Consider the following 26,886-nt stretch of genomic DNA (forward strand, 5'->3'; position numbering starts at 1 on the left):
CGCTTTAATCACAAACTACATAGTCCAGGATGCCGTGCGCGGCAGCTCTCGCGAGACTCACGAGAAGCGTTCAGCCCCGCCCCCTCGCTCCTGCTTCCGCCTCCCTGTGGAGGCGGCTTGTTGTTGTGGAGGCCAAAATGGCGGCTCAGGCGGCGGCAGCGGCCCAAGCGGCTGCGGCCCAGGCGGCGCAGGCTGAGGCGGCCGAGTCGTGGTATTTGGCACTTCTGGGTTTCGCCGAGCACTTCCGCACTTCCAGTCCTCCCAAGATCCGCCTGTGTGTGCACTGCCTGCAGGCCGTGTTTCCCTTCAAGCCGCCACAGCGCATAGAGGCCCGCACGCACCTGCAGCTGGGCTCAGTGCTCTATCACCACACCAAGAACAGCGAGCAGGCGCGCAGCCACCTGGAGAAGGCGGTGAGCGCGGGAGGAGGGCGCGGGAGGAGGGGACGGGGGTGGGGGGGGGCGGGACCCGCAGCCGCCGGCCTCGGGGGAGGGGGAGGGGAGGGGGAGGGGGAGGGTCGCCCCCATTTGGCGTCTCGTTTCTGATGACGGAAAGGGGCTCCGAAAACTCGTGCTCCTTCCCAGGGTCCCCAGAAAGCTGCTTCCGGTAGGGTAACAAGGTCCCCCAGTCGCCGGGTTGTCACTTTTTGGTGGCAAGTGGGGGACACCTGAGCCCGACCTCTGGGTGATGCAAGGGTTCGTCCCCCGCCCCGAGGCTTGGTCTGAGCGTTGCCACCTGAAGTGACAAGGGAGAGGAGAGGGCGGAAGTGACAGTGGGGTGTCCCCTGGGAAGCCCAAGTGTCAGGAAAGACCCGGAAGTGTGGTGTTGACGGTGTCTTGCAAGGTCCTGTGTCCCCACCAGCAGTGCCTGGTGGCCTGTGGGACATGCATGAGACCCAGAGCCTGGGGTTGGCCATGTGAGGTCTTGTAAGGAGGTGAAACGGGGACCCCCGGAGTTACTGGGGTAGGGACGTCTCCCAGTCCTGCCATCTGTCCGTTAGCTGTGACTTCTCCTCCCATCATCTACCAGGCCATCCTCTTAGGAGCAGGCCTGCCCCTCCCAATGTCATGTGTGGCATCTGGTTTTTGGGGGTTTTTTTGTGATGGGTTTTTTTTTTTTTTTTTTTTCCGAGATAGGGTTTCTCAAGCTATTTTCCCCGGGCTGGCTTTGAACCAGGATCCTTCTGATCTCTGCCTCCTGAGTAGCTGGGATTACAGGCATGAGCCACAGGTACCCAGCAGTCACCTTTGGCCTCTTGATGCTTCAAAGAATGTGACCAAGTAGCTGTCACTCTGCCCTGGAGTAAACTCTCTGGCCTTGGAATTGTTTCTTGTGGAACTCTGTGCCCCTGCCAGACCCCCGCCTGCCTTCTCTGTTCTGATTAAAGGACATACTTAAATTTTTGACACTGGAGATTGAACCCAGGGCCTGAACCACCTCTGAGTACCCACCACCCCTATTATTTTTATTCCTTTTTTTTTTTTTTAGTGGGACTAGGGTTTGAACTCAGGGCTTTGCACTTGCAAAACAGGCACTCTGTGGCTTGAGCCACACCTCCAGTCCATTTTGTTTTAATTATTTTGGAGATGGGCCTCACAAATTATTCTCCCAGGCTGGACTGGAACTGCGATCGTCCTGATCTCAGCTTTCCAAGGAGCTAGGATTATGGGCATGAACCATTGGTGCCCAGCTGTTCCCTTTTTTTTGAAGGCAAGGTCTTGCTAAATTTCTCTGTGCTGGTCTCAAGCTCACATTCTTTTGCCTCTGCCTCCTGAATAGCTGGTATTATAGGCGAGTATCACCGTGCCAGGCTAAGGAGAAACTTGTTGCAATTTGTTTGGTTTTGGTGAGACTGGGGTTTCAACTCAGGGCTTTGGTGGAGTTTTTAATTTGTTAATCTGAGGTAAATCTGAGCTGTTCCTCTGCTAGTAACTAATTGCCTTTGGAGGGTGATCCCTCTTTCTTTGGCATACTGTGGAAAGTGAAAACTCCAGTTCTGCGTGGATCAATTTCCTTGATAAAGTAGGGAGGTGACAGGGCCCAGAGAAGTGAAGTGATTTGCCCAAGGCCACAGTGAGTATTAAAAAAAACTGGTCCAGAGCCATGTGTGGTGCACACACCTGCAATCCTAGCACTCAAGATATTGAAGCTGAAGGATGACCACTTCAAGGTCAGCCTCAGCTACATGGTAAAACCATGTCTCAAAAAACAACGAAAAAATCCCAGGCTCAGCTGGGCACTCACTGGTGGCCCACATCTGTAATCCTAGCTACTTGGGAGGCAGAGATGGGGAGGATCTCAGTCTGAGGTCAGCCCTGACAAATAGTTTGAGAGACCTTTATCTCCAAAATAACCAGAGCAAAATAAACTAAAACTGAAAGTGTGGTTCAAGCAGTAGAGCACCTGCTTGCAAACGTGAAGCCTTGAGTTCAAACCCCATCCTGGCAAAAAAAGAAAAAAAACAAAGCAGATGTAATGATGAACAGGTTCCATGCCACGAAGATGTATTGTTATTGTTCTAGTGAGGGTTTCTTTCCTTCCTCCCATTCATTCCAGCAGATATTGTCAGCTTGTGCCAGGTCCTGATGCAGGCTGGACTGTCCCTACCCATAGAAGCTTAGGTGTTGGTGAGGGGACAGACGCTGAGTGTGTAGGCAGTGATGTGAGATCAGGGATGAGTTGTATGCAGCTGTTTGGGCAAATACAACAGATTCTTTATGTAGGAGTGATGTTTGAGGCCTGAATGATGAGCCCCAGACCCCCTTGGGGTGTCAGGTCAGTGGCAAGAGGACCTGAGCTGTTGGGACCAGTGATTTGTTTCAGGGTCTCTCTGGTGTGTGGCTAAGACTGAGATTCAGGAAAATGCCAGGCTTCACTAGGAGTGGGACTGGAGGCTGCCACTGCTGGGTCTAGCTGCTCAGCTCCTCCCTCTCCTCCCTCCCTTGGCCCCTGGAGTCCCGGCAGATCTTCATCCTCCCTTTCTCAGGCCCTGGAGACATTCAGCCTCTTCTAGCAGGCAGAGTGCTGTTGGATTTTGCCCACTGGCCCTGTCTAGGGGACGTAGTATGCAGAAATTGGTGTCTTTTAGCCACTGGATGTCTAGACTCATAGACCCGTCATTTAAATCCTTATCCTTGTGAAGTATCTGCTCAGTTTAACAGAACCTTTTTTTTTTTTTGCAGTACTGGGGCTTGACTCAGGGCCTTCACCTTGAGCCACTCTACCAGGCCCTGTTTTTTTTATGAAGGGTTTGTTGAGGCAGGGTCTTGAACTATTTGCCAGGGCTGGCTTAGAACTGAGATCCTGCTGATCTATGCCTCCAGAGTAGCATCTGTGTTTCTGATAGGTGAGTGTGTTAGTCAGTTTTGTGCCACTGCAATAAAATAACAGATAGTTGAGTTACAAGGAAGAAAGATTTTTGCACCTGTATTTTTTTTTTTTATAGTACTAGAGTTTGAACTCAGGGCCTCCTCCTGCTTGCTAGGCAGGCTTTCTGTCACTTGGGCCACATCACAAACACACACACACACACACACACACACACACACACACACACACACACAAGAAAGGTTTATTTTGGCTCATGGTTTTAGAGGTTTCAGTCTGTGATCACTTGGTCTGTTCCCTTTGGGCCTGTGGTGGCATAGCGGATCGTCTTAGGAACACACAGCAGAAGAGGCTGCTTACTTCTTGGTATCTGGAAAGTAAAGAGACAGGAATGGGCAAGGGCCCACTATCCCCAGGGGTGTGTTCTCAGTGGTGTTACTTCCACTGGGTCCTACCTCCTAAAAGGTCCTTCCGGCTCCTGCCATTGGTATGGGTGGGGGACCACTTTTCCACACCTGTGCTTTTGGGGACATTCCATACTATAGCTGAGTTTATACTAGAAACTTCTCAAGATGCAAAAGAGAGGTTGTGCCCTCAGAAAGTGACCATCATGCTTGACACCAGGCCCATCCTGCAGCTTCGGGGATGTGTCGTGGTCCAGGGTACTGCTGATGCCCCAATCAAGCAGCAGTGACTTTCAAAGACTGCTGATGTCCAATCTGACTAGGAATTAGGGCTGTGTCTGGCACGCATGGACCTCAGTTCTGTGGCCATTTGCATGTAAGGAAGGCTTACTTCCTGGTGATGGTGGAGAAACTGTTGGCTATCTAATAGCTGGAGCCACTCTCTTGTTTCCCAAACACCTCTGGTATGGCAGCCTGTTGCAGGCGTTGGGGGCACATTATGGGATGTTGGCTAGTGTCCTCCATCTGTATGCGCAGTATGCATAATGGCGTTTTGGTCAGTGGTGAGCTGTGTGGGTGGCGGTGGTCAGTGTGGCCCTCTTAGTTCTGTGAGCACACTCAGAACCACCTAACGACGCTTTTCTCACAGTGTGTCTCTAGTAAGTAACTTGCGGAGGTTCAACTGCACACATGAGAGAATGGTGGCAGGTCGTTGGGCCTGGGAAACACATATTCAAGGGCTCTTGGGTCTGAACTGTGGGGAGCAGCAGTTCATTGGTAGAGTGCTTACTGGTGTGTGCACAGCCCTGGGTTCTGTGCCCGGCGTTGCAAAAACAAAACCTGATAAAAGCACTGAGACCTAGTTCTCAAGACTTGGAGCCTTGCTATCATAGTTGGTCCACACCTTGGACCAGCCCTCTGGTACTCACAACAGCCGGGGACACCGACACACAGGGCCTTCCGGACGAACCTTCGGACAGGTTCCTTCCCAGCTCCCAGCCCTGCCTTCCCTAGGAAAAGTGGCATGCTCTCTCCTGGCCCAGTCAGAATACAAGGGAGCTGGTGTTAGCAGACAGTTTGGCTCGTAAAGAAAAGGCATCAGTGGGGGCGAGAGGAAGTGAGGTCAGCCCCACTGTGTCCCAGAAGGAGAAGGGACAAGAAGCCATACATGAGGAGACACTGACAGCCCATGCGGACCTGAGCTCAGCGGCACAGGCGGAGGCTTCTAGAAGCCCATGCAGGCTTTCCGGGCTGCAGGATTGACAGCTGACAGCGTGTCTTTTCAGGAGGAGGGCTAGGACACAGGTGAGACCTCCATTTCATCACCTTGCTTAAGTCTGCTGGGGTGCATTGACACAGGAACCGAGTCCTGTGTGTGGACAGGCCTGACAAAGCTCACCACGAGTCACCCAGGCCCCCGAGTTTACTTCTCTAGTATGGCGTCCTCTCCGGTCCTGTGTTGATCAAATCGTAAGAGTCTTTGCACAGCTCTACCCAACTCTTGTCCCAGTCTCCTCCCTCCTGTTTGGGGACTGTATGGCGCTTCTCTGGCTGGTTTGACCTTGGGCTGGAATAGCTTCTGTGGAAAATGCCCTCCCACACACACTTCTTCTGTAACCAGCTTCTGATATCACAAGAGCTGCCCCCACACATGGCCTCCAACTGAGGAGCGTCACCTCTGGGCCACAGTCTTTGCCAGCGACACCCTGCCCCTCTGGAGCTCCTGTCCTTGCTCCAAGGGGGCCTTGGTGGGGCAGAGGAGGTGGATGCCCTACTGCCTCTGCAGCAGCCTCAGCGGCGGGTCTAGTCCCTCTTGCTGTCCCACAGCTCCTCCTCCTGGCCCACCTGTGTCTTGCAGGCATCTGCTCCCAGCTTTCAGACTTTCTCCACATGTTTGGTTTGGGTTTTTGAGACCTGTCTGGCTACAGCAGCCCAGTTTGGCCCAGAACACAGGTGTGACCTACACCCACCCCTCTTTCTGTGACATCTCCAGCCTTCGCTCATCCTCTACACCCTCAGCCCACTGGCGTCTCCAGCTCCTTCTCCTTGTGCTTTTTCCTGCATCCGGAGCATCTTAAAACTAATCTGGTCAGGAACTTTCGTTTTTCACCTCTCTCTGAATCAGATTCCACAGTTGGGGCTGTAACCATGGCCAGTACTGCCTCATGAGTGGTTCAGCCCCCTCAGCCATTCTCACCAGCTCTCTCTGCCTGGGGCACCTCCCCTCCCCTCCCCTCCTACTCCAGCCCCACATGGCCTCCATCTCAAGCAGTCCTCCTGCAGAGCAGGATGGGTGAGGGGCGGTGATTGGTTCTGCTCCAGTTCCCAGCCCCCTCCAGGTCTCTGTACACATTTACAGGATGAATGAGTTGGTAGGGAGAGGCTGGACATGTGCTCAGCTCTCTGGGTGATTGAACATGCTGGCTGTGTGAGTTACTCTTCTAACTGCTGTGGCAGAGGACTGACAGAAAGAAACAACCTGAAGCAGGAAGGACTGACACTGCCCATGGTCTCAGATCTCAGTACACGCTTGCCTGGCCCCGTGTTTCTGGGGCCGAAGTGAGGCAGCACATCAGGGTGGTGGGAGCATGTGCGGGAGGCTGCTCACCTTGTGACCCACAGAGCAGGGGCAGGGCAAGCTAGAACACCCAGGACATGCCCTGGTGACCCACTTCCAGCTGTGCCCACCTCCTGATGTTCCTAGAACTTCCCAAAACAGTGCCACCAGCTGGGGCTGAGCAGCTGGGAGGACACTTCACATACAGGGGTTAAGGGTGGGTGTGTGGCCCGGGAGCTGGCTGCCGTGTTGGGCAGAATGGCCCGAGTTCTTGGGCTGCTGGCCACACTGGGCCCTCCTGGAGCTCCTTCCTCCCTTGTGCAAGGCTGATCTTGCTTATTTCAAGCCACTTTTTTTTTTTTTTTTTTGGCTGTACTGGTGCTTGAACTCAGGGCTTCACTCTTGCAAAGCAGGTGCTTCACCACTTGAGCCACACCTCCAGTCCATTTTGCTCTGGTTATTTTAGAGATGGGGTTTCTCAAACAATTTGCCTGGGCTGGCCTTGAACTTTGATCCTCCCGATCTCAGCCTCCCGAATAGCTAGTTATAGGTGTGACCACCAGCACCAGGCTTCTGACCACCGTCTCCTTTCTTTTTCTTTTTGAGGATTTCATTGTAGTAATTTCACAGGTGTACCTTTAACAAGTTCACCTCACCCATTATGTTCCTGTTCCTCTTCTTCCTCTTGGTCTAACCAGCTTTTAAATGTCACATCCTCACGAAGGACCCACACCCCCAAGCCTCACCTTCCAGCTGTAACTGAGTCCCTGTGTATGGCTCTGCTAAATGTCTGTCCTCTCTGTGAGCCCAGATCATCTCTGGGCTTCTTCCCCCAGTACCCACCGAGCGCTCTGTAGCTTCTGTTCCCTTTGCTGGATCTCGGGTTCCCTGCCCATTTAACTGGACCCCTGGTTGCCTTGGGTAACGGGGCAACACGTGGAACCCCAGCGTGAGCCAGTGAGCAGGTGCCCAGCATTTGCCCAGAACTAATCCTTTTTTCTTTCTCTTCCAGTGGTTGATATCACAGCAAGTATCCTTTTCTTGTTGGTACCGTTCCCCTTTCTTTGGTTTATTTTTACTTTTTTCTGGTGGTGGAGATGGAACCCAGGGCCTCGTGTATGCTAGGCAAGTGCTTTTCCCTGAGCCACACTCCAACCGTAGACTGTGTGAATAAAAAGAATGTACTGTCAACTTGCATCTCCCCTGCCCCCATGCCATGACCCCTGGAGCCTTCCGTGTGCTCCTCCTCCTGGCTCCCTTGGTGCCCTGGCATCTGCCTGTGCAGCCTGCACCAGCTGGAGTCACTGGAAGAACACATCTGCGGAGTGGGAACCCAGCTGTGGCCCTACCTGCTGCCCTTTCTGCTGTGTCTGTCCTTCCTTAACTGGGTGCCACCAGATCCCGCAGTTTGAAGATGTCAAATTTGAAGCAGCAAGTCTGTTGTCCGAGTTGTACTGTCAAGAGGTAAGAGCAGATGTGGGGTTCTGAGCACAGGGCCTCTCTCCCTGTCACTAAGGCCCAAAGAAGATTGGGGATCTCAGGAGCTGGAGTCCCCCCTGGCTTTTAGTATTTCATGTTCCAATTGTCCTTCAGTGATCCTGTGGTTCCAGGAGCCCACAGATACCAAAAGCCTGGATGCCACAGGCCCCACTGTAAAATACCATAGTCTTTGCATAGAACCTGCACACATTCTCCCATGGGCTTTATTTATTTATTTAAATTACTTAACGTTGCTGTTCTGGGGACATATAAAGAGTTGTCCTGTACTGCTTAAGGAGTCAGGACAGGAAAGAGTTCTGTATGTGTTCAGTAAGGGCACAGTTTTTTGTTTTTTTTTCAATTAATGTTTTTGCAGCGGCAGGGGTGGAACCCAGGGCTTCACATGTGCTAGCATGCATGGTACAGTTGACCCCCCACCCTCTGGCTCCTGGATAGTTTGGGTATGTGTTTGCTCAAGTCCGTGGGTGCAGAGCCCAAGGGCGCAGAGAGCTGATTGTACTGTGCTGTACACACCAGCTGGCATGAGTAGTCACTTGCTAACAGGACGGCACTGGAGAGGGCTGAGAAACAGCCCCGTCCTGCCCAACAGGTCTGTAGAGCTCTCTGGAGGGGGTGTGCACACCTGTGAGCCCAACCCTACAGAGGCCGAGACAGGACGATCTCAAATCCCAGGCCAGCCTGGGCTGCAAAAAGAAAAAATATGCACACAGTTTGCCTTCTTTGTCTGCTTCCTGGTTTTGGCTGCAGTGAAAACCCGCTTCCCACTCTTTTGAAGAGAGACTGGGAAGGGGGCCCAGGAACGTGGAAGCTCCTCTGACTGCAGGATTTTCCACTGAAGCTGCTTTCAGTGAGGTGAACGAGATGTTAGTTTAAGAGCAGTGCAAAAAAGTGCCCGCCAGCATGTCCAATAAATACCTTCATTTTTTTTCTTTTTCTTTCTTTTTGTTTTTTTGGTGGTGCTGGGGTTTGAGCTCAGGGTCTTACTCTTGCTAGGCAGTCATCACTTGAGCCACTCCACCAGCCCTTTTTTGTGATGGGTTTTTTTTTCAAGATAGGGTCTTAACTATTTGCACAGGCTGGCTTCGAACTATGATCCTCCTGATCTCTGCCTCCTGAGTAGTTAGGATTATAAGCATGAGCCACCACGCCTGGCTTCTGTCTAATTTTTTCTTTTAATAAGTAAGTTGGCAGCTCCAGATCTCCCTGGGGGTGCAGAACCAGGCCCAGCTCAACGCTGGCTCGTTTCTTCCTCCTGTAATGTGCCTGTTTCCTTGCAGAATTCCGTGGATGCAGCAAAGCCACTACTGCGGAAAGCCATCCAGATCTCACAGCAAACGCCGTACTGGCACTGCCGCCTGCTCTTCCAGCTTGCTGTGAGTACTGGGCCAAGGCCTTGGGACACAGAGTTCGCGTCAGGCTGTTCACAGCCAGTGGTGGGGACCCAGGATGTTTCTATAACCGGCTCAAGCTTTGCTGTTAGTAGCACCCAGGCTCTGTGTGCCCAGGGGTGGTGGGTGGGAGTAAGTGAGTAGCTCCCCTGGCAGAAGAGGACCTCTGTTCATGAGCTACCTAGAGTCCCTCCCTCCCGGCCTCTCCCTTCCGCGGCTGCTCATAACAGTTGGGGAGCATTTCTGCTAGAGGTCCGCTGCGTTCTTTAAGAGCTGCGCCAAGATCCCCAGAGGCTGCCTGTTGGGCAGCAAATGCTACTCCCCTTTCAGCTCCCTGGTTGTAGGTGGTGCCCCGTTCTCTGGACCCCAGGACGCTGGGGCTGGCCTGAGCTAGGGCCTTCCTAGCTGCAAGGAGGGGCTGGCAGCCCCTGTGTGGACCTCTTCTCTCCTGGGCTCTGCCCCTACCTCCCTCACTGGGGCTCTCAGGTAGCCCTTCCTGGGCCAGCTGTCCTGTCCTTGACCCAGCTGGTTTTCCAGACCACCTCTTACATCCCACCCCCATGCTGTAGACCCATCATGCCGTGAGTGCACAGCGTGTGTGCTCTGGGCCAGAAGTGCCCCCTGGGGGAGCCCCTTATCCCAGGAGGTCTGGCTGAGTGGGGCTTGATTGGAAGTGATTCCCTTCCCTGTGGGCCCAACCTCTTCGCCCCAGCAGGTAAGGACATGAAACAGGTACTGGGTCTCCTGGCCCAGGTCGCAGAGCTGGTAGGTGGCATTTGTGTGTGCGCAGGAGCCCGGGTGAGGCCCGGAAGACAGTCCTCCAGGGTTCAGCCAGGCACAGGCCCCTTTCTGCTGGCTAAGGCTGGTGGAACCTGAACTCCCATAGACACTCGACCTCAGGGAGCTGGTCCTCCAGCAGCCCAGAGTATACCTGGGCTGCCCTCTTCATGGCAGCCCTGGATGCACTCACACCCATCCGGTGCTCTTGCAGCTCTGGGAGTCTGTGCCCACAGCACTAAGTGACGTGTGCATCAGCACATGGAGCACCAACCCCCAGCGTGAGCACCGATATAGTGGCTTCACCATCGTGCTCATGCTGACACTGTCATGGTCCTGGGGGTGTGGGAGGCCCGGCCGCACCTCCTTTAACAGCGGTAAGGCCAGTTCCATGGGGCTGGCAGGATGGGCAGTCACGGTCATCTCTCTCTCCTTTTTAGCAATTGCACACGCTTGAGAAAGACTTGGTGTCAGCCTGTGACCTCCTGGGTGTGGGGGCCGAGTATGCCCGCGTGGTGGGATCGGAGTACACACGGTAGGCACCTGGAGGAAGCAGCAGCTTAGTGTGGAGATGCCCGCCTCTCAGTGACGGGAAATGTGCAGTTCAAAAGTTCTGTGTGGTAGCTGCTAGGTGCGGGGGCTTGTCCGCAGTGTTGGCACTTGTGTTTCCGAGCCTCTTACAGTAGAATTTGCTTGGCCCCTGCCCTTCATCTCACAGATCTGCCCCAGTGGGGTCGGGTGTTGTGAGGCACTGGAGCAAAGTAGCCAGCATGAGTGTGAGGGCTGTGGAATTGCATTCCACGTAAAGCTGCTTGGCTGATCAGCGGGGCCTCAGCATTCCCCACGCCACCCCTGAGGGCAGACTCTAGACTTTGGAGGTCCCCAGGGCACCACACAGCTCCTCGCAGGCTGTCCTCATCCTAGAACTGTGCTGGTGCAGGCAGAGCTGTCACTTGCTGTCCTACCCTGGGATGGTAGCTGTCCTGTTGTCTAGCCCAATGACCCTATGTTCCAGACCCACCCTGTGCCCTGCGTGTTGTGATTGTTGCTGGGTTCTGGTGACGCACCAGCCCTAAGGGCACAGGGGCTTTGTCAGCATGCCTTGAGGCCACCTTCCCAGAATGTGCTCACCGTGCGTGTTCACCCATGGTCTTCGGCCAGCTGTCCTGTGAGCTGTACCTGCAGGTCCCCAGGCTCATAGCCTAGGGACCCCAGCACAGACCTCCTAGGCCAAGTGTCTTCTGTGTGACAGGTCTTCCTTGTAGATGTCCACAATCAGGTGAGGGGGTGACTGTAGAGTACCCAAGCTCTGAGTTAACAAGGAACAGCACAGTGTCCTGGAGGACAGGCAGGGGACCAAGCTGCATAGTGTGTGTCCCTACCCTGTCCCTTGCATGCTGTGTGACCCTGACCTTCTGTCCTCAGTTTCCACCTGGAAAATGGGGAGAGTGACTGCAACTTGCTTGTGTGTTGTCCTAGTACAGGGAACTCAGATGACCGGTAAAGCAAAGCTTCAGTGTTGAAAAAAGGGGCTTTGGGGTATGACTCAGCAGCACAGAGCTTGCCTACCACACATGAGGCCCAGGTTCTGTCCCCAGGGCCAGTGGGCATAGCACAGTCACAGCTGGTGGGGTTCTGCAGTGCTGGGCAAGCACCCATCACTGAGCCACACCTCAGCCCTAGTAGCTGTTCCTAAAGTCAGGGTCCTCTGTGCACCGTGGTGCTTGTTGGAGTGGGGCACAGGTCTGCTCCAGCTCGCTCTGGTTCAGTCACTGTGTGCTGAACACCCTGTCTGTGCTCTTACCATTCTTCCTGCACATTTGTGTAGAAAGCTCAGGAGGATAGGGAGGGAAGGCCCCAAGGCTGGCGTGCAGGTGGGGGTGTGACGCAGCTGATGTGTGGGCCTTCCTGTCTGTCCTCTTGATCTTGAGGATGCTGACGGGCACATGGCCAGGTTCACAGACAAGGATGAGCCCTGTGCCCACCCTGGATGTCTCCTGATGCCAGGCCCCCACCTGCTGTCTGGTGGCACTTTGATGATAGTAAGAGTGCCACCTGTTGTCCTACCTGGAACATGGCCTTTTAAACTTTTCTTGGCGGTACTGGGGCTTGAACTCAGGGCCCATACTTTCATCCACTCCACCAGCCCTTTTTCATGATGGGTTTTTTTCTAAATAAGGTCTCACGAACTGTGTGCCTGGGCTGGCTTTGCGCCATGATCCTCCTGATCTTTGCCTCCTGAGTAGCTAGGATTACAGGTGTGAGCCACCAGTGCCCAGCCCCTTGTAGACTTTTGACCCTTGAGGGTGCCTAGGCCATACACAAAAGTAAAGAGGCCGCCAAAGTGGCCATGACTGTCATCCTAGCACTTGGGAGGCAGAGGCCAACTTAGGCTGCAGAGTGAGATCCTGTCTCAAAAGCTGAAAGAAAATCCAGGTGCTGGTGGCTCATGCCTGTAATCCTAGCTGATCAGGAGGATCGGAGTTGGAAGCCAATCCAGGCAAATAGTTCATGAGACCCTTTCTCAAAACAAAGCCCGTCACAAAAAGGGGCAGGTGGAGTGGCTCAAAGTGTAGGCTCTGAGTTTAAAAAAAAAAAGCAATTAAAATGCTAAAAAAAAAAAAATGGTAGAATAAATGCGGCAGTTCTGTTAATAAGACAAACCTTGCCCTGGACAGTTCACTGTCATCTACGTGCCTGTCTCCCAGATGGCACATTAGGGCCGCGAGCATTGGGGTGGCCATGCTTATCCCTGTGGCCCTCTCAGAACTGACTTCGGTCTCTGTTTTCCAGGGCGCTGTTCCTGCTCAGCAAAGGGATGGTAAGTGGAGGCAGCGCATTGCAGGGTGAGGCCAGCGCAGTTTGCCCACAGGCTGTAGAGGTGAACATCAGACTCTGACTTGGGTTGTGTGTGGAGGATGGGGCCTCGTGCAGCTGGCTTTGCCCAGGGTGGTGGCTCTGCGCCGGGCAGGGGCTCCTGCAGGACACAGTACAGCACACAGCCCGTACTCTCCCACAGCTGCTATTGATGGAGCGCAAGCTGCAAGAGGTGCACCCGCTGCTGACGCTGTGTGGGCAGATCGTGGAGAACTGGCAGGGGAACCCCATCCAGAAGGAGTCGCTGCGTGTCTTCTTCCTGGTACTGCAGGTCACCCACTATCTGGATGCTGGCCAGGTGCGTGGTGCCTCGGGGTGTGTGAGGCAGGGGATGATGGGCTATAGGCTTTGATGTCCTCTGTGTCATCCCATTGCACTGTGGTTTGTTGTGTCCACTTACACACTCTACTTTTACACAGGCAGAGGTTTTGTCCTGGAGTCTGTGTTGGCGTTAGGGGTAGTGACTTGTGGCCTCACACATCTACCCAGTGTATGCATTAGGGCAGAAAAGGGAGTCCATGAGAATAAATGCAGGGGTTCTAGGGGAGGTTTGTCACTCAGCTGGCACTTAGGCAGTCTCCCAACCCACTTACCCAGCCCTGATATCTGTATGAGGCTCAAATAGGGGGTCCCATCCTCCACTCTGTAACCCCTGTGTGCCTGGGGGTAGCTTTGTCTGAACACCTTATATCAGGCAGGGTGACTACCCAAGCCCTCGCTGCATCGAGGCTGCCCTGTCCAGCTGGTCCCATGGGCACTGAAGGCAGGGCATCTCCTTGGGTGCCAGTGGAGCCTGGCAGCAAGAGGTTCTAGAAAGTGCCAAGTGGGTGTCTCCAGAAGGGCTTCCTTGGTTCCCCACCTTTCCCATTGGGCTGAGCACCTCACTTGGCATGTAAAAACATGGCAGACTACCTCACTTGGCGATTCCATGGCCACCAGGTGTCATGGGGGTCCTGAGAGCCAACAATGCTCTGTGGGCTTGATGCAGACAGGACAGTGGGTGGGAGCCATGGTGCCGGCAGAACTCCTGGGCGCAGAAGGCCCCTGACTGCAGGCAGGCCAGGTGCAGCTTAGCCAGCATCCGCACAGGCCTCTCTCAGGCCCAGAGGCCTGGTGGGGAAGCGGGGAGGCGTGGAGTGGCAGGCACTCACTCACCGTGTGCCTACAGGTGAAGAGTGTGAAGCCGTGCCTGAAGCAGTTGCAGCAGTGCATCCAGACCATCTCCACGCTGCACGATGACGAGATCCTGCCCAGCAACCCCGCGGACCTCTTCCACTGGCTGCCCAAGGAACACATGTGTGTGCTCGTCTACCTGGTGAGTGCCACCAGCTGTGGGCCAGGCTGGGCCGCCTGAGGGCCGGGCCCTGCTGATTGCTGCCCATCTCATGCCAGGTGACCGTGATGCACTCCATGCAGGCCGGCTACCTGGAGAAGGCTCAGAAGTACACAGACAAGGCCCTCATGCAGCTGGAAAAACTCAAGAGTGAGTGGCGCCTTGATCTCCCCGCCTGTGCGAGGTGGCACTCTGCAGACAGATGGTGTCTGCTTTTCTGATTGTCATAGTGTGGATATGCTCGGGGAGGCCAGGGTCAGAACCCTATCTCTCACTCTCCTGTGACGGGACCTTCAGAGGTCGTTGATTCTTTCCACTTTCTGGACTGTTTACTCCAGCCTGGGGGATCAGGACCCTTTGTCTAGCATGAATCCAAAGCCCCCAGTATCTGTGGCTGAGTGTCCCCTAAAGTCTGCCTTCTGCTCCCTGGGTCATCCTGAGTGCTCTGCCGGGAGAGCCCTTCGCTCTGGTTCCACTCAGGGCTGCCAGGGCCCCCCCACTGCTGAGGCTGTCAGAGCACCTTTACCACGTCCAGAACCTCCCGTGTCCAGCATGTTCTCAAGCACTTAGCAGAGTGGGGTGACGACCAAACACAGACCTCTCCAGGGTTGGTTTTTTTTTTTTTTTGGTGGGACTGGGATTTGAACTTGGGGTGTTGCACTTGCAAAACAGGTGCTCTACCACTTGAGCTGTTCTTCAGCCCATTTTGCTTAGGTTATTTTAGGAGACAGGGTCTCAAGAACTGTTTACCCAAGGGTTGGTAGAGTGGCTCAAGTGGTAGAATGCCTGCCTAGCATGCGTGAGGCCCTGAGTTCAAATTCCAGTACCAGGGCAAAAAAAAGAAAAAGGATTTGGAGAACTGTTTGCCTGGAGTGGCCTTGAGCCATGTTCTTCCCGATCTCAGCCTCAGCCTCCTAAGTAACTAGGATTATGAGCCGCTTTTTTTTTTTTTTTTTTTTTTTAAAGTCAGAGTCTCAATTCGTTGCCCAGCCTGGTTTTGAACCCTTGGGCTCAGGGAATCCTTCAACTCCAACTTCCTAGCTGGCTGGAACTATAGGTGTACAGCACCTTCCCCAGCCCAGCCAAAAGCTTCTGCTTTTTCCTTTTGGTGTGGACACGCAGCCCAGAGCCTGTTCACGCTAAACACATGATCACTGAGCGTCCCTGCCGAGACCCTCGGTGCACCCACACTTAAGCCCCTCTCTTCGCCTAATGGGGAGGCAACATGGGGCTGCCGGAGCACGGGGCAGGAAGCAGAGTTCTAGCAGGGTTCTAGCTGGGCAGCCCACCCTGCGCTCATCTGTGCTCTCGCCCCAGTGCTCGACTGCAGCCCCATCCTGTCCTCGTTCCAAGTGATCCTGCTGGAGCACATCATCATGTGCCGTCTCGTCACGGGCCACAAGGCCACCGCACTGCAGGAGGTGAGGCTGCACCCGTGCTTACCCGCAGGGTGTCCCGTCCTGTCACCCCACCCCTTGGCAGTGCACACTGCCACAGTTGCAGCTGACGGAGAATCCGATACAGCACCAGCAGTTCCTAAGATGGCGTGAGCAGGGCACAAGACGCCTCTCGACTGAGACCCAGATGGAAAGGGTGGAGGGTCGCTGTCCATGGGAGAGTAGGGCTGCACTTTGCCCTGGTGGTGGGTAGATGGGACTTGGGCATGTCTGCCAGCTTGGGGTTACTCTCCAGCACTGCTCAGAAACCAGGTTCCATGGCCTGGGCTCCTCTCCCCACAGATCTCCCAGGTCTGCCAGCTGTGCCAGCAGTCCCCCCGGCTCTTCTCCAACCACGCAGCTCAGCTGCACACGCTGCTGGTGAGTGCACCCAAGCAGAGAGAAACCAACCCACCCCAGGCGAGGCCCAGAACGTCCCAGCCTGGAGTCCTGTGACCCCACCCCAGCCAGGGCCCGGAGTGTCCCCAGTTGTCTCAGGTCTGGGGAGGTGGGGATAACCCACCGTGTCATCTTATGTAGTGTTGTAGCTGGCTCAGTGGAGCCACTTGCTCGCTTGTGCTTGTCTAGGTACAGCACTGTCCCCTGTCCCCCCGCCCCAGGCACTGCACGTCACTGTCATCCTAGCCTCTGTCCCTTGGGGTCGGCCCTGTGGCTGACATGTCTTCTCCTAGGGCCTGTACTGCGTCTCTGTCAACTGCATGGACAACGCGGAAGCCCAGTTTACCACAGCACTGCGGGTGAGGAGCCCCTCCTGGCACAGGCGGGTGCCGTAGTGACAGTGCTCATCCACATTAGGGTGGCTGTGGGGGGAGGAGACCCCTGACCAGCCTGAGAAAACTGAGATGTGAGGGAGAGACACAGCATGTCGGGGGCACAGGGAAACAGGTGCCATGGCCTTTCTAGCCAAGTTCCCACCTCAGTTTGCTCACATCCCAGCTGGAGTCACCCTGGGCTCCGGGGATCCCTAGCGCCACCGCGTGGTGAGTAGCTGGTCTGTGCTGGGGCAGAGGAAGAGGCTCCGTCTGGGGCATCAACACCCTAGTTCCTGACCTCAGACCAGGCTCTTCTGGGTCATGTCCCAGCTCTACCTGCCCTGCATCAGGACCGACAGGGTGTCCCCACCTTAGCCTCAATGTCCTTGTGAGGAAAGAGACCGGCAGTGAAGAGGTGGGGAAGCAGGACTTCCGTTGGCCACTCAGGCTGGTCGTTAGGCGGAGCTCTGACTTGGGCGAGGCTCCTCCCTCTGTGGTGCTGCTTGTGCCCCTGGCAACTGCTTCCCCCACCACTGGCCTGGAGACACACAGGATCCCTGGCATGCCCACACTGGCCTGGTGCTCATTCCTCTGCCCCTCCCTCGTTCGTGGCCCCATAGTCTCCCGCCACCCATCCTCCCTCCTCACTTCCCACAGCAGCTCAGCACTGGCTCCCAGAACCCATGGGGAACATAGGAAGTGGTGCAGCCGAGCCGAGCACCCACCCATGGTCCCACCACAGTGCCCCTGACATTGCTCTTATTTGTGTGAAAACTTTTCAGTTATATTATCGTAATGGGGGCACATTGTGACATTTACAGAAGTCTTTGTGATATACCCTAGTTAAATTCATCCCCCTCCATCATTCTCCTTTATCCCTCCTACCCCTCCGGCATTGCTCCATCTCAGGACACAATTTGGTTCATAGGCCACCCTGAGCCAGGCTCGGGCCATGTGCTCCGTCCCTCTCCTGCCCATCTTGTTCCCCAAGAAGAGCTGAGGTGGGCTGGGATACTGCTCAGTGCTGGCTACTTTCCTAGCATGTGCGAGGCCCCTCGAAGAAAAGCTAGTGGCCACCTGTCACTGCTCATCCGCATGCCTTATGGCCTCTGGGTGGGCAGTGCCCCCAGTGGAGGGAGAGCAGACCCCTGGGCCCAGTGTGTTCCTCAGCATCACCACACACGTGCCCAGGTCACCCCTGCGGTGTGGAAGGAGGGAGCTACCGTTCTGAGCAGGGTGGGCAGCGGCTCTCTGCTTTTTCCACTTGCTGTGTAACAGGCGGTTTAGAGCGAAAAGAACCAGTAGCTGAGTTGCCCTTACCTAGGATTAGGAGGTGAGGGGGTGTGCCCGAGATGAAGAATTCCAGGTTCCTGCAGTGACCACTGGGAAGCTCTTGAGTGGCTTGAGACAAAGGTGGGCCCTCGTGTGATGCATCTATGCCCAGCCCGACTCCCTAACATCCCTGTGTCTCCTTCCAGCTCACCAACCACCAGGAGCTGTGGGCCTTCATCGTCACCAACCTTGCCAGTGTGTATATACGAGAAGGAAATAGACACCAAGAGGTAGTAGGTGACATGCTTCGTGTTCGGTAGCCTTCTCTCACTTCTCTACTTGGGCTGGGTCGTCCTGGGGCCCACAGACTTCAGCAGCCCCAGGATGCTGACCTTTTGACAGGGTGGCTGCCCTTGGGGAGGCATGCGGGACCTGGGTCCGCGGCTAGGGTAGGAGCACTGCCGCAGCTGTGTAGTGCCTCACCCCACAGAGGGTGAGCCAGCACTACCAAACCCTCAGCGAGACCCATTATGGAAGCCCACTATCTGCAGCCCAGGCTGTGCCTGTCCTTCCCTACGTTGTCCTGACGCCCAGTCTGGGGAAGGGGTGGTAACGCACGGCTTGGTGCCCAGGACCATCCATACAGACGTTAGGTTCACCGTGCTGTCCCCCTCAGCCCTTGGGTCCCCTCCATGGTATCCCACTCTCTCTCCACCCCCAAGCCTTGTCGCCCAGGAGCTAGCTCACCTGTTTCTGTCCCCCCCACCAGTGTTTGTGTGACAAGGGGATGGCACTGGGCTCAGCCTCAGCGCACTTCTGCCCTCATCCGCAGTCAGTCCTTGCAAGTGTCCCCACCCTCAGCAGGCTCTCAGGGCGAGCTGAGGGTGGGGGTTCCAGCCATGCACCGCACCCTCGCATGCGGTATAGGCGGCCCTGGTCGCCCCAGTTGCACCGCAGGCCTACCTTGCTCCAGCGTGGAGACGAGGGTGAGGGTGATGCTGACTCGCACCTTCTGCTCCTAGTTGTACAGTTTGCTGGAGAGGATAAACCCGGACCACAGCTTCCCTGTCAGGTGAGCAGCCCTGACCCAGCCCGCCGGCCTTGGGAAACCTGCCCTTTGGGGTGGTGCTATGTCCCCAGGCCCCAGTGTGTCCGTGATTGCTGGTGCCTCCTTGTCCCTGCAGACAGCCCCTGCCCCTTCCCCTTGGGTACTCTTTTTTTAAATTGCTGCTACTCCCATGATGCCGTGTCTGTGTTTCCCCAGCTCACACTGCCTGCGAGCAGCGGCTTTCTATGTGCGTGGGCTCTTCTCCTTCTTCCAGGGACGCTACAATGAGGCCAAGTGAGTGTGGGGGTAAGGAGGTGGTCATGTCCTCTTGCGGTCTCCATCTCAGGCTGAGCCTAGTCTCTAGCCGCCTCCCTCCAACTGGCCACTGCCTCTCCTCTGCTAAGCATAGTCCCCGCAGGGCATCAGCATGCGTGTCTCCTTGTTCAGGAGGTTCCTGCGGGAGACTCTGAAGATGTCTAACGCGGAAGACCTGAACCGGCTGACGGCCTGCTCCCTCGTGCTCCTGGGCCACATCTTCTACGTGCTGGGGAACCACAGGGTGAGCGTGTAACCTGGGCCAGGGACGGGGCTGGAACAGCAGGAATAGCTGCCTGGGGAGTGCCACCCTATTGCCTGGGGAGCTTCCTGTGCTATGAGCCAGGACAACCCCAGCATGGTGCATTGCCCCTAACACCACTCTGCAAACCCAGCAAGGGCAGTGGGCAGCAGGTAGCGCTTGTAGAGATGTGAAGGGTGTGCCTATCTGGGGTGGGAAGGCTGAGCCAGCCTAGGCTTTGGTCAGCCAGGGCCTAGAGCTCATGGACTGAAGCTGTCCTCTGTCCGTCCACCCGTGGATACCTGGGACACATGGGGCTTCAGTACTGAGGGCAGCAGCATCTCCTCTCACTACTCTCCTGGGAACCCCATGTCCTAGCACATGCTGTCCCTTAGGGCACAAGTGGACCTCTGGGGCTGTTCCCACCCCAAGCCAGCAGTCTTTGGTGGGATCAGTAGTCTCAATGATTCTCCCACATCTGCATCACCTACTGTCAGCCAAGTGACCTCATGTGACTTCTGACTTTTTTTTTGGTGGGACTGAGGTTTGCACTCAGGGCTTCAGGCTTGCAAAGCAGGTGCTCTACTGCTTGAGCTCCTCCTCTAGTCCATTTGGTTCTTGTCATTTTGGAAATGGGGTCTTGTGAACTGTTGTCTAGGCTGATCTCAAACCTCAATTCTCCTGATCTCAGCTTCCCAAGTATCTGGGATTACAAGCGTGAGCCACCAGCACCTGGACCTTTTAACTCTTTAAAGATACTTGCAGAACCAGAGGTGAGCTTCAAGAGGCAGAGCACCTGCTTTGTGAATGTGAAGCCCTGAGTTCAAACACCAGTCCCACCAAAAAACAGAAAAGATAATTGCAAAGTATGGTGTGTAGCCAGGTGTGGTGACCACACCTATCATCCCAACACTTGGGAAGCCCAAGCAGGTGGATTGGGAGTTCCAGGCCAGATTAGGCTATATAGCAAGACCCTTTCTCTCAAAAAAAAAAAAAAAAGGGAGAGAGAGACAAGAAAAGAAATCTGACATGTCATGATAAACATTTTGAGAGTCGGGTGCCCTCCACCTGCACCCTTTGCACTGCCCGCCCTGCCCCAGTTGGTTTGTCTTGTGACATCATCTGAAGCATTTCCTCCATGACGGTGTGGGCTGTCTGCAGCAGGTACTATGACTAGTCTTGGTCTGTGTGTTCGCTGATTGCACCCCAGGGCCCCTCATTGGGTGTTCTTAATGAGCCTGGCTCCTCCTGCCCTTGAAGCCATGTGGCAAGCTTTGGGCGAGGCATGGGCCCTGTAGCCTGGGCCCTGGGAGCCATGGCCTCAACCACCGGGGGCATCAGCCCTCGAAGGAAACACTTTTGAGTTTGTCTTTTCTGGTGGTATTGGGGTTTGAACTCTTGACCTCGCACTTACCAGGCAGCCACTCTGCTTGAGCCGTGTCCCCAGCCCTAGTTATTTTTTAGATAGGGTCTCACGCTTTCACCCTTGCTGGCCTGGACAGCGAGGCCTGCCGGCAGCCTACCGCATAACAGGGGTAACAGGTGTGCACCACCACAGTCATTTGGTGAGATGGGATCTTGCTAACTTTTTGCCTGGGCTGGCCTTGAACCATGATCCAGCTGGATTGCAGGCATGAGCCACTGCACCCAGTCTCTTGCTTTGTCCTTCTGAGTAGATTTCCACTCCTTCTAGAATGTTCTTCCCCTTCACCTGCTAGCCTCTGAGCATAGTGGGAGCACCGTAATACAGTGGACTGGCCGTGGTGTGTGGAGGGCCCCAGCACTGAGGCCTGCAGAGGGTGGGCTGCGACTGTCCTAGTACCAGGTGGAGCCTTGGGTTACACAGCCCCAACAGCAGGCCCAGGATCGGAAGCTAGACCCCTCCTGGCTAGAAGCCCCTAGAAGCTGCCTTGAGCCAGGCCAGGGCACAGAGCAGCTCCTCCCTGCAATGTGGCCAGTGTCTCAGGCCACATGGGCAGTCTCTCAGCCTCACCCCAGTGCTCTGCTTGCCTGGGCCCACAGGGGACGAGGGATAGGGGCAGGAAGTTCCCAGAACCCTCAGGCCAGGTCCTGGCCTAGAGTGACTCAGAGACACAGCTGGGTACAGTGAGCTAGCCCTATGAGATCAGGGCTGCAGGTGCCCACAGAGCCATCAGCCCTAGGGTCTGGGGTGGTGGGGGTGCAGGGTAAGGATGGCACAGCAGGTACCATGACAGCTGGGGTGTAGACCTCTTTCCCAGTACATGGGCATCCAGGCATTGCTGGTAGCCTCACGTGGACACTGAGGATCACACAGTCTGTGGGGCTACTCCAGGTTGGTGTCAGGAGCAGGGGCCAGCCTAGCCTCCCTTGGGCCATCAGCAGTCCCCAAGGGTCTCCAGAGGGCCAGGAGCAGCCTTTCCCACCTGCTTGTGTTCAGAGGTTTGAACTAAGTTTCAGAGGATTTGGCTAAGTTTTTAGAAGCTTCCAGACTCACGCTGGGGTGTGAGTCAGTGGTGAATGTTCGACTGCCATGAACAAAACCATGTATTCCATCCCTGGAACTACAAAAATAAGTAAGTAAATAAATAGTGGAAGAAGCTTCCCGATTGGTGTGGAGCTCACACTCAGGATATAACTTTGGGCAGTGTGGGGGCAGCTTTCGTGTCTAGGGGAGTGTTCTGCACACGTGCTCCTGAGAGGCTGGGTAGGGCCAGTTGGGTGTTCTGTTGTGTTTACAGGGCTGGGATGCAACCCAGGGCCTCCTGTGTGCAAGGCGAGCCCCTGCCTAGCCCTGGCAGTTGGGTACAGGTTCTGTGCCTCAGCTCCGTGACAAGTATCCCCTGGGCTGCTGGGAGCTATTGCACAGGCGTTCTCTCAGCCCCTCCCTGAGCCCAGCACCCAGGTCCACAGCCTGGGCAGTGTCCCCTCACGGTCACGGTGGGGACAGGGACATTGATGATGGCCCCTCACAGCACACACAGGACTCCTCCAGCCCCATCCTGAGGCACCGGGCCTCAGTCCCTCACAGCTTAGGGACAGCTAGCAGAGGAGTCCACACCCCAACCCAGTCCCTGTTGTAGGTTCAGAGCTGGCGGCCCTCTGCGCCTCTTGAAAGGCGCACGGGATGGCTGGCCATTGACCATGCCTAGGTAAGCAGGTGCACACAGATTGGGACTAAGGCAATCTCTTGCCCAAGGTGGACGAGGAGTACTTGAAAGACGGCTGTTTTAAGTGGGCCCTGAAGTTGGGGTAGGAGTTTGCCAGGCAGCATCAAAAAGAGCACAGACTAGGCTGTGTTTGGCAGGCACAGCCCAGGCTGTCCTCTGCCGTCTGGCTCAGTGCCCCCTGGCTGCTCTTGTTGACAGGAGAGTAACAACATGGTGGTGCCTGCCATGCAGCTGGCCAGCAAGATCCCGGACATGTCGGTGCAGCTGTGGTCGTCCGCCCTGCTGAGAGGTCAGTGTGTGGTCACCCCACCCCTCCCCGCCAGGAAGGCCTCTCCCGGCCCAGCCTCCCAATATCAGGTGGGGCCTCCATGCATCTAGATGTAGCATGGCAAGGCTCACTGGGACTTGGCAAGCGTTGGTGTCCCTGGTGCAGGGCAGTGTTTGTGGCTGCCACCCCCAGATACAGAGTGGGAAACTGAGTCCGGGGACTGAGGAGGAGGCCGGGGTGGGGTTCCTCCTGTCTGCAGGGCCTTGTGGGATGAGTCGCTGGGCCTTAGATGGCATCAGTGTCCTCCAGCGAGTTGCTGCCCCTCATGGACCCTGTGCTTGGGCTTGGTCGCCCAGGTAGGCTCACGTGGTGACATGTCATCCGCCCCACCCTCAGACCTAAACAAGGCCTGCGGGAATGCCATGGACGCCCATGAGGCCGCGCAGATGCACCAGAACTTCTCACAGCAGCTGCTCCAGGACCACATCGAGGCCTGCAGCCTCCCCGAGCACAACCTCATCACGGTGCGTGGGGTCGGGGCGGGGTACTCCCTTCTCTGCCAGGGCCTGGAGTGGGAGATGGCCACAGCACCTCCTGTGTGACTTCTCCCCACAGTGGACAGATGGCCCGCCTCCTGTGCAGTTCCAGGCTCAGAACGGACCCAACACCAGCCTGGCCAGCCTCCTGTGAGGACTTGGAGGGGGCCGTGCGTCCCCACCTTCCCTGGACACCACCTGAGCTCTCCTGGAGGCAGGCCCTGTGGATGGCCCCAGCTTCTCTCAGTCTTGGGGAGTGGGCGGGGCGGGGCCCACCTGGTTCTGGGACCCCTGGTGTGGAAGCCGCAGGTGGGATGTGGGCGCCAGCTCCAGTGCCATCCTCTGAAGTGGACTTGGTGGCCTCCTGCTCCCACGTCGGTGTCTTCACCCACTAGGAGTGGGTACAGGCCTTAGCTGCCTCTGGCCTGTGCCAGCTGGCTGGTACCTTGGGGCAGCGCCATCTGATCGCATTGCCCCAGCCTCGATGCCCAGGGCCAGTGTTGGCCGTGCTCAAGGCCACCAGTGTCCAGAGCCAGAGCGAGACCCCATTTTCTGAACCAAACTGAGAAGGAGCCATGACCCTCACAGGACGTGACCCAAGGCCCAACATCTCTCACCACCTGCCTTCCTCTCCAGTGCCTGCCCCTGTGACCTCGGGGCCTCAGCTCAGGTTCTCGGGGACTCTGCTTCCAAACCACTGCACCTTGACTGGAGCCACCATCTGTGTTCTGTGCTGTGCTGTGCCATGAGCGTGGCTGTGGCTGTGCACGTGTGGTGGAGATTGTCAGCTGCAGCCAGCACTGAGGCCATGTTTCCCGCTGCATTGCTGCATAGGACAGGAAGCAGGCAAGGGGCTCCTTCCCAAAGCTGAGGCCTCTTCACCCAGCTTTGGGGCAAAGCAGACGGCCCTCGGACCTGAGCCAGACCTTCTTCCCGTGGACTGCACCCCTCTACTGAGGACACTGGGGGGGACCTCAGAAGGAAGTCCAGACCTTCACGAGCAGGACCCCAGGGAGGTGCTGCCAGGCCCAAGCGGGCACTGACTTCCTGCTCTTGGATAGTCAGGGAGGTGCTGCATGCTGCTGCTGGACTGGAGCAGCATAGTGGGAGTCAGCCGCGCCCTGCATCTTGAAGTCTGTCCCTGCCACAGATGAGTGGCCGCAGCAGCAGGGTGGGCAGTGGGCTTGGGTCTCGTCACTCTTGCACTGTGAGCAGCTTCTCGGAGTGTGGGATCTGACTACAACGTGCCAGGCACACTCAGAAGCAGGTCAGCAGTAGCCTCTTCCTTGCTGCGCCACGCCCATGGCTGGAGACAGATTGCCCAGGGCACCAGACAGGGCACGTAGGCCCTGGCCTGCTCGTCCCGACGGGGCCCCGTCCCTGCATCCTGCTGCACGGCCTTGCAGCACCCCGCAATCACGTGCATCGTGCTCGCCCCGCCTATTTATTTCAGCCTTTCGCTTCTAGGGCATTTTGTGTTAGAGCAGTTGAAGTGAGGACCTTGGCCTGACGTCTGTCCTGCTGCAGAAGTACAGAGTTAAGGTCAGAAAGGCACAATTAAAAGTTCCGTACTCGGTGGCTGCTACTCCACATTGTGTGTGTGTGTGTGTGTGTGTGTGTGCGTGTGTGTGTGTGCGTGTGCGTGTGTGTGTGTGTGTGTGTGTGTGCGTGGTGTTGAGCCTTCCCTCCGCAGCACTCCTGTCACCCGAAGCTCGAGCTGAGTTCCTTGAGTGCGGCCCACGCCTCACAGTTCCGCATTGCATCATGGGGATGGGAGGCAGGCAGCCAGCCCCCACGGGGACAGTGCACACAGTGTCCCAAAACTGAGTGGCTGGGAAACACCAAAGCTGCAGGCAGTGCTGGGGGAGCAGTAGAGCAGGGACTCCGCGGCCTGCCCGGCAGCTGCAGTGTGCGTGCTGGCTGTGACGTCTTGTCACGGGTTTGTGGTAGCTCACCGTGGCAGCAGCCCCGAAGACCAGCTGGTGCTTTTGATCGGGCAGAACGACTGCCCATACGGAACGTTTAACAGCACTAACCGCCACGTGTGGCTTCCTGTTGCCGGGCAGCTCTTCCTACGTGTTCCAAGTAAAGTCTGTGACGGGAGCCATCACTTGCCGTGCCTTTGTCGCTCTGTGTCCCACCCGCGCCCTCCCTGCCTGACAGGTGGGGCCTCTTCTGTGTGGCAGCTTCAGCTCACAGGTGTGAGGATGCAGATCCCCCATCCTGTCCCCGATTTCCTGGTGGGAGCCACTCGTAGTCTGCTCCAGGACTGGAGGTGTGGCTCAAGTGGCAGAGTGCCTATCTAGCAAGGGCCAGGGCCTGAGTTCAAACCCCAGCATGTTCCTCTGGTTCAGTTGGCCTGGGGGGGGCGGAGGTGGGGAGGAAGTATGGCCTGCTACACCAACTGCCACGTGCCTCTGGGGACTTGGTTTCCTTCATGGGGTCTTTTGGGATGGGTTTAGAACTATTTGACAGGGCTGTCTTCGAACCACAGTCCTCCTGATCTCTGCCTCCTGAGTAGCTAGGATCACAGGCGTGAACCACCAGCACCTGCCTTCATGGGGTTGTCGTCTGTTGAGTTGAAATTCACGTAAAATTAACCAGATGTTTGGGTTTGTTGTTTTGAGACACGTTTCACTGTGTTACTCAGGCTGACCTTGAACTCCCGGGCTCAAGCAATCCTCCCACCTCAGCCTCACTAGTAGCTGGGACCACAGGGGTCGCCCCCATGCCTGCCATTAACGGTTTCCGTGTGGACCGGTGCAGTACAGTCGGGACTCCTTACCTGCTGCCCATACCCGTGGGCAGCCGCAGCCCCAAACACAGTGCAGTCAGTTGGGTTTCTGTTCTGTTTGGGGGTTTTTTGCTGCTGACCGTGGACCAGGGCATCCCGCGTGCTAAATTAAAGCTTGTGGAGAGAGCATGTGCACGGAAGGAAGCACGGTGTATAGAGGGCATCTCCGGCCTTGGAACAAGGCGCTGCAGATAAGCGGGTGCTGCTGTGCGCCCATGGCGTCACACAAACATCGCCTCGTCTCCACCTAGGACCTCCTCATTCCCCAAGAGAACCCGTACACTCAGTGGTTGTCACCCCTCCCCCAGCCCCTGATCTGCTTGGTGTCTGGAGTGGCCTGACCTGGACTTACCCTGTCAATCAATGGATTGTACACCGCGTGGCATTTTTGCGTCTGGCTTCTGTCACTTAGCATTGTGTGTTTGTGTTTTTGAGGTCCATCCACCTTGTAGCATGTGTCAGTGCTTCATTCCTTTTCAGGGCTGACTGATACTCCACTGTGGTTGCACCACCTTTTCTTTGTGCTCCATGGTTCATCCTTTGATGGACACCTAGCTGGTTCCACCCTTGTGGTTGTCAGGAGTGCCACTGCTGGCACGCCCACTCTTGGTATTTTTGAACATGTTTTCTGGATTTTGTTTGGTTGTCAGGTTTTGGTTTTATTCGGGGTGGGAGGTTTGCCCAAGTCACACACACTTTCTACCACTGAGCCACGCTCTGTGCTTCCAGCATATTTTTTGGCGGCTCTGGGGTTTGAACTCGGGGCCGCATGCTTGCTAGGCAGGCGCTCTCCCACCTGCACCATTCCGTCAGTCAGCGCTCCCTTTAGTGCGTTCTTAGCGTGCACAGATGAGACTAGGTCAACCCTCTCCAGGACAGCATCGACAGCCT

The 26,886-nt window shown here is 56.0% G+C and overlaps 1 protein-coding gene across 3 annotated transcripts; it reads left to right on the forward strand.

Annotated features, from left to right (window-relative positions):
- The first annotated feature begins 97 nt into the window (after positions 1-97).
- On the forward strand, positions 98-26,633 carry Mau2 (MAU2 sister chromatid cohesion factor). 3 transcript variants are annotated; one of them, XM_074053636.1, is made up of 19 exons: positions 98-413; positions 7,301-7,318; positions 7,687-7,752; positions 9,066-9,161; positions 10,394-10,488; positions 12,747-12,774; positions 12,973-13,128; positions 13,999-14,145; positions 14,223-14,313; positions 15,481-15,584; positions 15,903-15,980; positions 16,292-16,357; positions 17,851-17,937; positions 18,667-18,716; positions 18,909-18,986; positions 19,140-19,251; positions 22,596-22,686; positions 23,062-23,189; positions 23,288-26,633. In XM_074053636.1, exons 1-19 carry the CDS (start codon positions 138-140, stop codon positions 23,594-23,596), a joined length of 2,076 nt encoding a protein of 691 aa, XP_073909737.1. In that variant the 5' UTR covers positions 98-137; the 3' UTR covers positions 23,597-26,633. The 3 variants fall into 3 exon arrangements, with proteins under 3 accessions (XP_073909737.1, XP_020039303.1, XP_020039304.1); XM_020183714.2 differs by having other exon boundaries at positions 99-413; positions 23,281-23,507; XM_020183715.2 differs by having other exon boundaries at positions 99-413; positions 17,851-17,934; positions 23,281-23,507.
- The last annotated feature ends 253 nt before the right edge of the window (positions 26,634-26,886 follow it).

This window comes from Castor canadensis, chromosome 14 (genome assembly GCF_047511655.1).
Source record: "Castor canadensis chromosome 14, mCasCan1.hap1v2, whole genome shotgun sequence".
NCBI lineage: Eukaryota > Metazoa > Chordata > Mammalia > Rodentia > Castoridae > Castor > Castor canadensis.